General features: G+C 34.9%; 1 protein-coding gene across 6 annotated transcripts in view; it reads right to left on the bottom strand.

Annotated features, from left to right (window-relative positions):
• Nucleotides 1-256: 256 nt before the first annotated feature.
• sh3bp2 (SH3-domain binding protein 2) overlaps nucleotides 257-13,632 on the bottom strand; it is a 34,694-nt gene continuing 21,318 nt past the window's right edge. For 3 of the 6 annotated variants that reach the window (XM_051684815.1, XM_051684810.1, XM_051684812.1), the window contains exons 2-13: nucleotides 13,433-13,572; nucleotides 12,794-12,896; nucleotides 10,170-10,287; nucleotides 9,980-10,047; nucleotides 9,574-9,647; nucleotides 8,042-8,113; nucleotides 7,358-7,889; nucleotides 5,593-5,704; nucleotides 4,590-4,645; nucleotides 3,072-3,150; nucleotides 2,772-2,831; nucleotides 257-2,482 (exon numbers count right to left, since the gene is read on the bottom strand). In XM_051684815.1, the coding sequence (XP_051540775.1) occupies nucleotides 2,327-2,482; nucleotides 2,772-2,831; nucleotides 3,072-3,150; nucleotides 4,590-4,645; nucleotides 5,593-5,704; nucleotides 7,358-7,889; nucleotides 8,042-8,113; nucleotides 9,574-9,647; nucleotides 9,980-10,047; nucleotides 10,170-10,287; nucleotides 12,794-12,896; nucleotides 13,433-13,568 (1,566 nt within the window). In that variant the 5' untranslated portion in view covers nucleotides 13,569-13,572 and the 3' untranslated portion in view covers nucleotides 257-2,326. Of the gene's footprint in view, nucleotides 2,483-2,771; nucleotides 2,832-3,071; nucleotides 3,151-4,589; nucleotides 4,646-5,592; nucleotides 5,705-7,357; nucleotides 7,890-8,041; nucleotides 8,114-9,573; nucleotides 9,648-9,979; nucleotides 10,048-10,169; nucleotides 10,288-11,585; nucleotides 12,391-12,793; nucleotides 12,897-13,432; nucleotides 13,573-13,632 lie in introns of those variants that run through there. The other 3 variants (XM_051684811.1, XM_051684816.1, XM_051684814.1) reach the window with 3 other exon arrangements.

Below are 13,632 nucleotides of genomic sequence, written 5' to 3'. Positions count from 1 at the left end.
TTTGTCCAGTGCTCTAGGGCCTGGAAGAAGCGAATAAAGCAATGCTTGGGTGTTTGCTAGGGCAATGCTGGTGGTTGCTAGGTGGTTATAGGCCAAAAGAGCCCAGCGTAATTTTCTGTGATATTCTGGTCTGTAGATATGCTTGAGTTTAAGTAGACGTGGCAAAAGTCAATAGTCAGATCACTTAGAAAAGTAATAGCTCACCTCTTCTAAACTAGTCTTAGCAAGCACCACTAAAACAATACAATTCTTATTCAGTGATATACAAAAGTTTATTTTATTTTCAATGTGTTATGAAAGTTTGTAATTCCTCTCGCAGGAATGCACAGTGTTAAAAGTAGAAAAGTGACATGACATCCAGTTATTAAATGATTTATATAATACACTCTATACAATATCAGCAATATACAGGATTGAAATATTGCAGTAACATTCATGAGGCTTTTTTATGCTGGTGTTAAAAGCAACCATCCTTAATATTAACAATGCAATCAGCAAAGTTATATTTCAGTGATGTATCATTCTGTGGTTCCTTGATTATTCAGATTGCATGACATAAAGATGACTGACATAACCATCACATACTTATAAAGATTGTGAAAAACTGTGTTTTGCAACAGGAAGTTCTCATACAGTCAGGCAAATCTCTCAGAACCATTTCTGGGTCACATTGCACCCCAAAATCAATAAAAAAAAAAAAATTTTGTGTGAAAGGAATGAAAACACTTTGAGGAAAAAGAAACTTATTTTTAGGACCTTTTTATTGTGTTATGACATTATTTTCCTGACATGTAGGCACATTTTTCCCCTCTCCAAATTCTCATTATTCTTACTCCGTTTATTACCTTACACCGATAAAGCAAAGTCATTTATACACGTTATTGGCTTATTAAGGATAATTGGTGTAAGAATGTGCATTTAAATGCGCTCAGTACAGTATGTTACCCCCTTCTCACATCAACAAGGGGAGATTATTGCCCATTATGCCTATTTCACGTTGCATTTTAACAAATTATCTGGGATTATTACTGGCTTATGCACTGTGTGCAAGTGTTGTGCACATGTTGTCAGATTTTTTAAGAAAAAGTGGCATTCCCGTTTACATGCACTGTATAAGCGGCGTACTCTTTACTCCTGTATACATGCGGCTCGGTCAGTAAACAGCTTTCTCCACAGCAATGTAATTTCCCTGTGATACTTATGTAAATAATGAACAAGGCATCTGAGGAAGACTTTGCTATTTTATTCTCTGTTGCTTCGCTTTATTTCCAGATATTCTAGAGTTTTTGCAGTGTTTGTTTCCTTAACTTTCTATCGCATCCTGCAACTGAATTGTGCTGCGATTAGTGGGTTTTCCTCTTATGTCAAACTCTGGGATTCCCCCAGTGTACTTGAGGTGCATATTCACGAACGTGAGGGACCGTCCATATTTTACATTGGTGTGTATAAATGGGTATAGTTTATAGTGTATGTGCTCTTCCCACTGTACTCACAGAAATGTTGAACTCTTTCCGCTGTGTTGACTTATTATTGGAACTCCCAAAAATTCGCTAAAAAGCAGACAAAGCAAGAAAACCGCGTTTACATGAGATTTGAAATGATGTTATTCTCTGCTTTTAATGTCAAACCGTGAAGAGGCATGCGCACAGCACTTGCATACATTGGATAAACCGGTAAAAACGCAAGTAAAAGTGTTTACATTCAACACGAAATCGGCATAATGGGCAAAAATCTACCTGTGTTGTTTGGTTTATTCTTACCCCGTTTATGGCCTTACACTGATAAAGGAAAGCCGTTTAATGCATTTACATGTAAACACACATTCTTACTGATTAAGCATAATCGGTATAAAATCGTGCACATAAACGTGCTCACTGTTACAATGCAATCAATCTAAATGGTCCATAAAATCGGTTTGATTTTCTAATTTCTTATTTCTTCTGATTTTGGGATAAAATATGACCTGGGCATGCTCTTGACACATTTCATAAGATTCACCATGTCTATGTACAACACACATACTGTACATGTATATGTACTGACTCAATGCAGTTCAAGTGGTTGGGCACCTGAATATTCCTTAGACTTACTATCAATACGTTATGACCTCAACCTGATTTCCATATGGATGTAATTGTATTAAACCAATGATTCATCCTCATGTGATGCATCAAGTTCTTTCATCAGTGTCCACTCAGGTGTAATGAGTATTTATAACCAGCAGTGTCTGCAGCAGACTCAAGCAGGTCAAAGAACCAAAGATTAGTTTGAGCATGGAATGCGCAGGGCAGGTTGGTGTTTCAGAGCACAGGTAAGGGGGCCGATGTCACCTGGGTGGACTGTAGCCGTAAGGCACCTGTAAGCACAAGGAGTGGTTGGGCAGAGAGGTGGTGCTGCTAGGCAGTGGGTAAATATAGTAGTGCTCAACCAGTGCGGCCAAAGAAGGGAAAGCTATTTCTGTCTCCAGGTAAATCTTCTGCTCCTACACATGTGAAAAATGAAGATGAAAAATGATAAGTCAGAGTGCTTTGAAAAGTAATAGTACACCTCAGCTCATGATTTGTGGTATAATTCATATTCATAGCACAAATGGTGCAGGATGAATTTTGCGTTGAACTTGAGTAATTAGGGTTAAGTGTTTGTTAAAATCCCTAACTCAAAGTATGAGAAATAGTAATAGTGATGCTTGCCTTAGCAAACACCACTAATTATGATAAAAACATTAAGTGGATTTAATGTGTGTCTATGCCAAATAGTACGCTAGTACTGACCTCCTCAAATAATCTGTAGTTTCTGGCTTTGTTTATACCCGTGTCCCAAACAACTAGCACCTGTGTTAAAGATGAAAAATATGCACATGTGTGAAATCTTGCAACAATACACATACACCGACCACATTTGACAATTCCCTATTTACACAAGAACAACTGCTTGATCTGATTTTAGGGTTAGGTTAGTTTAGGGTTAGTGTGGTTCCAGGGACAACAAAAGATGTTGTACTAGAAATATGTTCTATATAGTTCCCCTACTCATACGTCCTTAACATGTCAGGTTGGGTTGGCTGTACTTACCTCTGATGTTTTCCCTGTTCCTGATTTTCGGATGCAGTAGAGACCATTCGGAGGGGAGCAGTATGTCTCTTTAAATAATCTGTGATCGGAGAGTGAAAGTATGATTAATAACTTAATGTGAATCAGTGATGTCTGGTCTAGATCAGCAGTTCCAACTAATGGTTCGCAGTTCTGTTCTGATAGGGTCGTAGGCATCAGGGAAAAAAAATGCTAAATGCAACTAACCACATAATCATGTAAAATGGAAGAAAATGCTTCCTATATCTTTTGTTGTTGACATTAAAGACTATGTGTCCAGTTAAAATCTACAGATGTTTGGTGCAAATTTATCTGTCACTTGGCAGACATTAGCCAAATTAGGCAGATGTCAACATGGATAGGTTGCATGACATGCCCTCATATTTGAAAAACATGAGGAAAAAATATGCAAGGTAAAAGAACACATTTAAAGGGATAGTTCACCCAAAAATGAAAATTATCTCATCATTTACTCACCCTCATGCCATCCCAGATGTGTTTGACTTTCTTTCTTCTTCTGAACACAAATTAAGATTTTTAGGTCCATACAATACAAGTGAATGGTGGCCAGAACTTTGAAGGTCCAAAAAGTGCATACTGTACTGTAAACGCAGCATACAAGTAATCCATATGACTCTAGTGCTTAAATCCATGTCTTCAGAAGCGATATGATAGGTGTGGGTGAGAAACAGATCAATATTTATGTCCTTTTTTATTATAAATCTCCACATTCAGATATGGATTTAACCACTGGAGACATATGGATTACTTTTATGCTGCCTTTATATGCTTTTTGGACCTTCAAATTTCTGGCCATCATTCACTTACTTTGTATGGACCTACAGAGCTGAGATATTCTTCTAAAAATCTTCATTTGTGTTCTGGAGAAGAAAGAAAGTCATACACATCTGGAATGACATGAGGGTGGGTAAATGTTGAGAGAATGTTCATTCTTGGGTGAACTGTCCTTTTAAAATGGTTTTACTTGCAACAAGGATAAACATGGTTGACCACAATGGGTTTTGGATGGCAAATCATTTGCTGACGGGAGGATGAAACCATTAAAATTCGACAATTATTTACTACACAGAATTTATTACACAGAAATCCACATTTAGAAACAAAAATGGTCAATTTCCCTATTTAGCCAATGTTAAGTGAATACTGTTGGTTAACAATTTTGGTATTGTATTGGGTTGCCATTTGATGTCCATTGTAAAACCTTGATCCTGAAACAAAACCAGTTGAGAACCACTTGTTTAGAGCCCCTACTGATACAACTAACAGTGTAATTACAACTCCTTTCCACTAGAGGACAGTACTACAAAGAAAAACACACTGTATCATGCTACATGCTCATGCTAAAAGGCTCATACTTTATTTTCTTTATTGTGCATCTCCAGATGTAATTGCTTCACAAATAATCCTTTTAATCACAAATTCCAGAAACGAAACCTAACAAAAGAAAAGAAAAAGAAAATGTAAAAATGCGTAATTTACCTCTCAACATTATTGGTATCTGTCGTGTCCACAAAGACAGAGGGAGGCAATTGTACCTGATGTGAAAAACATATGGAAAAAGGGGAAATGCGTTATTTTTGTAATACTCTGTCTGAATGCATTCTTGTAAACAAAGACATTATGACAAAATTAAGTTGAATATACGGTGACCTGCCTCACAGTTAAAAATAACACACAGTATCTTGGCAAATGTAAGAATGGCAAAACAATAGCTAGTTTGAGAAATAATTTTAATCCCACACAGTCTATTTTGATTCAATGTGTAAATGAGGAAGTGACTCATGGTTTCTGCTACACTGCAGCAGCTATTGTAAGCAAACAACAGTGTAAAGTTGCTGAAGATTTCCTCTCCGTGCTGAAAGTCTGAAGCTAGGGTGACCAACCGCACATGCTTGCCTACTATTCAACAGAGTTTTTGCATCGTACAGTAGCCCCAAAAGTATTTGGACACATAAACACTTAAAAAATGTCTGGCTGTCATTGCATTATATAACAAAATATCAAACCAGTAGGCATCTGCAGACAAAAGAAAAGTAAATTCACTGGTATCTTGGTGATTTTTTGTGGATGAGTTATGTTCACAAAGGTATCCCAGGAGTGGTTAAGTTAATCACAATAACTATGAACATTTTCAACTAACCTTTGACAACAAGAATGTGTCCAAATACTACTAAATTTTCAACTGTATATCTACTCCTCAACAAAATAATTTCAAAACTAACAAACTTTTGTGAAATGTTTTGCTTGAAAGACAAATTCATAGATTTTTGATTGTGTGTAAGTGTCCAAATACATCTTTAGGGCCACTGTATGCATTGATAGAGCCTTTTTGCCTTTAGTATTATTGAGTGATTCACTCCAGATGCCAAATATTACATAAATTAAATGTGGCTCTGGCTTCTGATTCTCTGAATGTGCTAACTTGAGCTCTTGCCCACATGTGAAAACTACTGTAAATGTTGAACGGATGAGGTCAACTTACATTTTCATAATCATCATCGTCTGAGTCTTTGCTATTTATCCCCTGCACTTGTTTTTTCAAAGGGTTCTCTTCCACAGAGGAACGAAAACTCTGTCCATCTGGTGATGCTCTTCTGAGAAAAAAATGCATTGACATTTTGTATGAAATGTTTTCTTTATAAAAATGAACAAGTATTGAATGTCATAGACTTGGAGCAACACAATTTGTTCACCATAGGAATACAAATCACAAATAACCATTTCATTGTTTCTCAATTGTTTCTCAAATAAATATACTTTTATTTAAATAGACTTTTGCTTAGGTGTTCTTCTCAGTTTTACCCTCTAAAAACATTTAGTAATCTCAGGTATGTCTCCTCGAGACATTCAGAGGAGATCTCAACAATCAGCACGTTTACATGCACACCAATACGCTGATTACTCTCTAAAATCAACTTATTTAAAAAATCTGACAAGGCATGAAATCCTCGTTTACATGACATTTGAAATAATCGCGTTATTCTCTACACTTGATGTCAAACCGTGGAGAGGCATGTGCTCAACACTTGCGCACATTGGATGAGCCGGTAAGAATACGGGGTAAGGTGTTTACATGGCACACGAAATCGGCGTAATTGGCAAAAATCTACCCATGTCGACCGGGTTATTCATTAGCCGTTTATGCTCATTGGTACACCGGCTGCTACTCGTAAAGTTGACCATCCTAAATTGATGGTTGACAACATCCTGGTGCTAACCACTTCTCAAGTGCGGATCCTGGGCGTTAACCTCTGCTGACACTTGATGCACATATTAAAAATATTTCTAAAACGGCCTTTTACCACCTTAGAAACATTGCCCGACTTAGGCCCTTCCTCTCTCTGGCTGATGCAGAAAGGCTTATCTGTGCCTTTATTACCTCTAGGCTGGATTATTGTAATGCCCTCTTTTCAGGTCTACCAGCAAAATCCATAAACAGGCTTCAGTATATTCAGAACTCTGCTGCTCATGTTCTTACTTACACTTCTCCACGTCAACACATTACCCCTATGCTCTTGCCGTTGCATTGGCTTCCCATCAATGCACGTACTGATTTTAAAACTCTAATTTTAACGTATAAAGCAGTTCATGGGATAGCACCAGTGTATCTTTGCAACCTTGTTGCACTTTAAACTCCCTCTTGTCCTCTCCGTTCTGCTAACTCACTTGCTCTTCAGCAGCCCTCCTGCAAACTTAAATCTATAGGGGAAAGAGCTTTCTCTTTCAGAGCCCCTTAGCTATGGAATGCTTTTCCATTTTCCATTAGAAATGCCCCAAACCTGGATTGTTTTAAGAAGTTGCTTAAGACTTATTTGTTTAAGGTAGTATTTTATTAACTTAATTGTTTTGTTGTTGTGTTTATATTTTAATCTTGTAGCACTTTGAGTGTAAGACAAGCGCATTATAAATAAAATGTATTATTAATGACTCAAACTGAGCTCAAATTTACCAAGATACCAAAGTCTGCAATCAAAAGTCAATATGAACTCAAACCATCTCTAATCTAATTCTGTATGTCAACAAATGTCTCATTTGTGTCTGTTTCTATTTCTCCAAAGGAATTTTAGACAAAACACTATGAGACAAAGTTGATGCTTATAAGAAACTGAGAACTCTGTTAAGTCTCCTGAACTGAAATGAACAATCATTGAACAATTACAATTTTCCCTGGGTTATAGTTATTTGCAATACATCAGGACTCAAACCAGACACGGAATTTCCCAATAACAAGGTCTGCAGACACTTACTGGAGTATGGGTCTACTGTGTGTGGGTTTGGTTGGTAATGGAGGCTTCGGTATCTGGCCAGGAGTTTTGTGATCCAGAGGAGTAGACACGTGTGGTGAAACTTGCCTGTGACCTGGGGTGGGCCTGGCCACTAGGTGGTGACTAGAAATGGGTGGCTTATTTCCAGTGTTCAAAAGCACTTTCTGCAAGTTCTCAACGATTGGTAAAGTAGCTGCCATATTCCCCATGAGAGAGGTATTGGGCTTCTTCTCACAACTGGGCATTGTGGAAAAGGAGCTCAATGGAGGTTTTGTACGGGCCAGTGGAGGTGGCACTGGATTCACGGGGCTTCTGGTCTGCTGATGCATGTCTGGTTTCTGTAGATGTGGGGCGGGTGGTAGTGGTGGAGGTCCATTGTTTCTGGTCGAGCATGAAGAAGGTTTTTTAAATGGAGGAGGAAGTGGAGGTAGCGGGCCCTTGGTGTGGCGGTTGTCTCTAGGCAGGTAAGGGACAGGGGGTGGTGGGTAAGATGGGGGTGGAACTAGCGGTCGACCTGGAAAAAATTCATTAAAGACAATATTCATTCCACTGTGGGTATGAAGGTTGAGGTCCTCTTCTATGTGAATCTGAATACAGCAAAAACACTATCAAAATGTCGCAAATTACTAATCTTAGCAAAAAAATGACAAAGAATAAAGCAGTTACCTGGAAACACTGGAGATTCGTCTTGTTTGATGCAGTCCTCTTCATCACTGTCTTCATCTTGTGACAAATAATCTAAATTAAATGAAATTTTAATAAAATATTTTTTTTGTTTTATTATTTTCTGAGTCACGAGTCCAATTTTGTATATACATTTTGTATATAAAATAGTATAAAAAAATACTGTTACTGTATATAAACATTTATAGAAACATATATCAATTGTTGAATTGTTCAATGAAATGAAATGAAAGATTTCTATGAATTTAATTAAAAAGTTAAAGAATTGATATATATGATTTAAATTATTAATAACATTAATAACATAATTTCTAAATTTTAATAGACATTTTGTTATATAACTGATTATTGTTAATTATTTTTATACTGTTCTAGACACATTTTTATAGACATTGTTTGTTACATTGTTAAATGAAATGAAATTAAAAATGTGTATTAATTAAAATTAAAGGTTAAAGAATTGCATTTATTATTTCTATATGTAATATTGTATATAACATGTTATACTTTTACATAAGCCCATTTTAATAGACAATTTATTATATAATTAATTACTGTAATTATTTAAATATTATACACATAAACACATTTTATAGACATATATAATTCGTTACAGTCTTAAATTAAATGAAAAATGTTTAAATCAAATTTGAAGAATTTTAAATGTAATATATATACAAGCTATAATCTTTTTTATACTTTTATATAAACACAATTTATATAGACATATATATATATATATATATATATATTTTTACTGTTCAAGACATATTTTTATAGACATAATTTGTTAAATGAAATTATTTGTTTTATTTAATAAAACTTAAAGAATTTCATTTATAATTTTTATGTTATATATATATATATATATATATATATATATATATATATATATATACTGTATATACTGTATATGTATATATACAGTATATGTATATAATTGTATATAATATGTTTTACATAAACACATTTTATTAGATAATTTACGTAATTATTGTTAAATACATTTTTTATTCTTTTCTTTAAACACATTTTTATAAACATTTGTTAAATATTTAAATTAAATGATATTAAAGATTTGTATGAATTAAAATTAAAGGTTAAATAATTACATTTATAATTTTTATATGTAATATCTATATAAAATTGTTTATAACGCATGTTTTACTTTTACATAAGCCCATTTTAATAGACAATTTATTACATGATTAATTATTGTATTTATTTAAATATTAAAGAAAATATTGTTTCTGCTTTCCATAAACACATTTTATAGACATATATAATTCGTTACAGTCTTAAATGAAATGAGCTATGTTTAAATCAAATTTGAAGAATTTTAAATGTAATATCTATACAAAACTATAATCTTTTTTATACTTTTATATAAACACAATTTATATAGTAACATAATTATATAATTAGTTAAATTGTTACATGAGAACACTGTGACTGTCTATCTAAATCCACAGATGGAGACAACTCATTTCATAACCCTCTCTCTAATTTCATACCTGATTCATAGTCATCTTCATTATGACTGATTTCCAGATGTTCTTCTATTCGGTCGTATTCATCTAAGTCATCACTATTAAAATATAAAAGCAATTCATGAGAAAAATGTTATAGTATAATTGCAGATGTAATTTACATTACCAGACACAAAAGGAAGTGGTGAAATCTTTCAAGTGTGAAATTCCTGAGAAAACGAATGTAAAAATGGAGAGGTAAAACCCAAATTGGGTTTAAGTTCATTATGTGCAAAGCAAGCCTACACATTGCATTAAAGTACTGTACATTAAGATCATTTTAGTGGTTATCTCAGGCACAGATGAAAATAAAAGAAAATGTAACATGCTGACATCACAAACTGAGCAATGAATTTTATGAGAGTTGTCAGAATGGCAGATGTTGTGTTACCTTGATATGTGCGATTCTCTTTTATCATTAAAATGGTCTATTTCTTTTCGTAAGTGTCGCATCCATTTCTGTCAGAGTTTAAAAAACATGATCAGATTTAACTGTTATGTACTGACACAATTTATTGTCATTCTTCATAAAAACACAGTCATCAGGAAGTTGCTCTTAGTTGCCTATAGCGAGATCTCACCTTTCTCTCATCCTCACTCGCTGCTGAGAAATACCACGTTCTGTGTCTTTTACTGAAGTGGACAATCTTGAAAGGGAAAACATTGCTAGATGTTGTCTCCTCTGCTGCGCGTAAGACTCTAACAATCAATAAAACCATTTTGGTAAGCTGAATGGGTGGCAATTAATACAATAAAAAAACAGAAATGTTTATGTGCAAACTGTTGTTATAACTACACACAGTAATACACTTGTTTAACTCTGAGCATTTTGATAGCCTAAAATGTGTTCATTAATCTTGGGTTAGTCAAGATAGCCTACTCCAATAAAAAAATGATTTTACTTATTTTAAAATGTACTTAAAGGAAAAGTTCACCCTGAAATCAAAATTCTCTAATTATTTACTTAACCTCATGTTGTTCCGGACCTGAATGACTTTCTTTCTTCTGTGGAACACAATAGGAGATGTTCTGAAGAATGTTCACACTGATCTTTTCCATACAACAACAAAGCAGATAGTGACCAGGGACTGCAAAGCTCCTTAAAAGCACATTAAAAGTAGTTAATCGACTTGTGCGCATTAGTCATGTTTCCATTCAAGTTGCGAAATTAAGTTATGCGCCAAATCGGTATATCGGAAAAACTATGTTCGAATAAAGCAGCGTTTCCATCCCATGTTGGGAAATTGGTGCCAAACAGAAACGTGCATCTATATTCTTATAGATAAATTCTATAGGAATATATTTGGTAAATGTGTTTTTATTGTAGTTTATGCACGTCTTCTTATCGAATAGAAAATGTATCCACCTCAAGCGAGCGTAAAAATTTCTTATGCGCATTTTGGAGATTTTATTGGCATCTTGGTATTTCCATCCAACATTTTTTAAGCAATATAAAAAAATATACATAAAAATATGTGGATGGAAACTATTGACATCAAACATGTAGATACTCCAAATTTGAATATGCGCATTCATGAATGTGATTTGAGAGCTACAGTGGTTTTCAGTAAATAACAACTAAAATTTTGGTCTGTTGAACTCTGTTCCTCAAACAAAGTATCACATGGCTTCAGAAAACTTTGTATAGACTATTTTAATAGTATTTTTCTGGTGGGTTTTTTGTCCTTTGTCACTGCATTTTCTTTCATTGTATTGAAAAAAGCTATATAAACAGTCTTCAGAACATCTCTTTATCTGTTCCACAGAAGAACACGAGGATGAGTAAATAATAAAATAATTAAAATATCCATTTTAATTTCTGTGTGATCTATCCCTTTAAGAGAAAAGAACTGTATCTCTAGTGTCACATAAATGGTTAAAGACTCCAGATAGTTTGTCTCATCTGAGAATAGTCTCTGTGCTCAGCTGTATTAATTTAGAGGGCTATTTATACACAACCACAGCAGTAACAATTCAGACGCAATAATTACACGTACAGCCCATGGCACATTGAACCTGCTCGGAGAACTACACCAGGCCCCTAAACAATTTCCATCCCTTTAACTCCATGGAATATACTGCAACACATTAAACAGAACATTTAAAGGGATAGATCACCCCAAAATGAAATTCTATCATTTACTCACCTTCATGTTTTTCCAACCTTTTCCAAACAGAGATGTTTGGCAGAATGTTAGAGAATTACCGCCTCAGCCATCAGTCACTTGCATTGCAATTTTGTGTTTTTCATACAATGAAAGTGAATGGTGACTGAAGCTGTCGGTCCCAAACATTCTCCCTATGAAGAATGTCATATGGGTTTAAAACAACATGAGGTGTTTAAATGATGACAGAACTTTCATTTCTGGTTCTAGCACTTTTGAGCTCCAAAAAGCATATAAAAGCAGCATAAAAGTAATCCATAAGGCTCCAGTGGTTTAATCCATGTCTTCTGAAGTGATCCAATCGGTTTTGGGTGTGAACAGGCCAAAATGTAACTTAATTTTCACTATAAATCTTGACATCTGCAGTCTCCTTGTCGATCATGATTTTAAGCTTGATTACACTTCCTAGTGCTTGATGCATGCTCAGAGTTCTAGATGGTGCTCGAGCTTGAAATTTGTTCACAACCAAAACTGATTGGATTGCTTCAGAAGACAAGTATTAAAACACTAGAGTGTTATGGATTATGTTATGCTTCCTTTATGTGCTTTTTAAAGCTACAAAGTTTTGGACCCCATTCACTTGCATTGTATGGACCAACAGATCTGAGATATTCTTCTAAACATTTCCATTAGTGTTCTGCAGAAGAAAGAATGTCATAAATATCTGGGATGGAATGAGGGCGAGTAAATGAGAGAATTTTCATCTTTGGGTGAACTATTCCTTTAACAAACAAAACATTTACAGGAAACAGCGATGAAGGCCAATTCTTTGCAGAATCGAATCTCAAGCTAAAAAGGCCACATTGAAGAGTGCACGAATGTCTGTGGACAGGATGTGGCCATGAATCGTGCAAAGATGGCCAGTGGTGAACTTAACATACACACTGAAGAGAGGGGGTGTACTCAAACTTTCCCCCTATCTAAATGACCACAGACACAACATCATATATGAAAATGCAGTCTGAGAAATGCAAAGGAAACTGATATAGATGGTGTGAACGACAGTTTGGTGAATTGGAAAATGCAGTTGTACAACTAACCTGTTATAGCCACTGAGTGAGAATGCACCTTGTGGCACAGCAGAAGTACTGCTCTTGAAATAGTAGACGCAGCCTTTGTGGATTATAATGAACCGAAGAGGCCCTGTCGGATTAGAAGACACTCAATATATGTATGTGCAAGCCACATAAATCAACCCAATCATTACAGTACATGAATGCAAAGCAACAGTGTATATTTGGTTGACTGGTAGTATGGTAGTACTTTTATTTATTATTAATTGAATATTCTGGGTAAAATACCACAATTTTGGTATCATTATTTGGATATTGAAAGTATGGATATTACCAAGTTTACTGGCTTTACATGGTCATGACATATAACATGGATAAATTTAAGTGTAATAGTTATACTTTTGAAACAGTATGATAACTGTAATGTTTATTTCTGTGCTGTACATTTGCACAATAGGCCTCCATTATAAGTGCATTACTGTACAGTAAATGTGTTTTTGTTTGATATTACAAACTGTGGGAGAAAGTTATTTGAATATAAGTTGTATTTAAACTGGATGATTACATTAATGCACAGACCTAAATTAGCAGTATTTTTTCTCTGTCTTTATCTGATATAATGTATTATATGTTTGATGTTTCTGTCTCTCTCTATGCAGCACTCACATTTCATTAGGCTTAACTGGCTGCCTCCTTTCTTGTGCAGGTATCCAGATGTGGTCACTCCTCCTGGCATGGTGAGCAGATTCTGAGCTCCGATAGCCCTCATGGGAATGGGCCAGGAGACCAGTGTAGCAGCCATGTTTCTATAATCAAGAGGAAAGTTGTCATTCATATAATTATAGAATTAAGAGCTCTGGTCTGAT

This window comes from Myxocyprinus asiaticus, chromosome 43 (assembly GCF_019703515.2).
Source record: "Myxocyprinus asiaticus isolate MX2 ecotype Aquarium Trade chromosome 43, UBuf_Myxa_2, whole genome shotgun sequence".
Taxonomy (NCBI): Eukaryota; Metazoa; Chordata; class Actinopteri; order Cypriniformes; family Catostomidae; genus Myxocyprinus; species Myxocyprinus asiaticus.
Note: the sequence above shows the minus strand (reverse complement) of the source record. Positions and strands in the feature narration are given on the sequence as shown.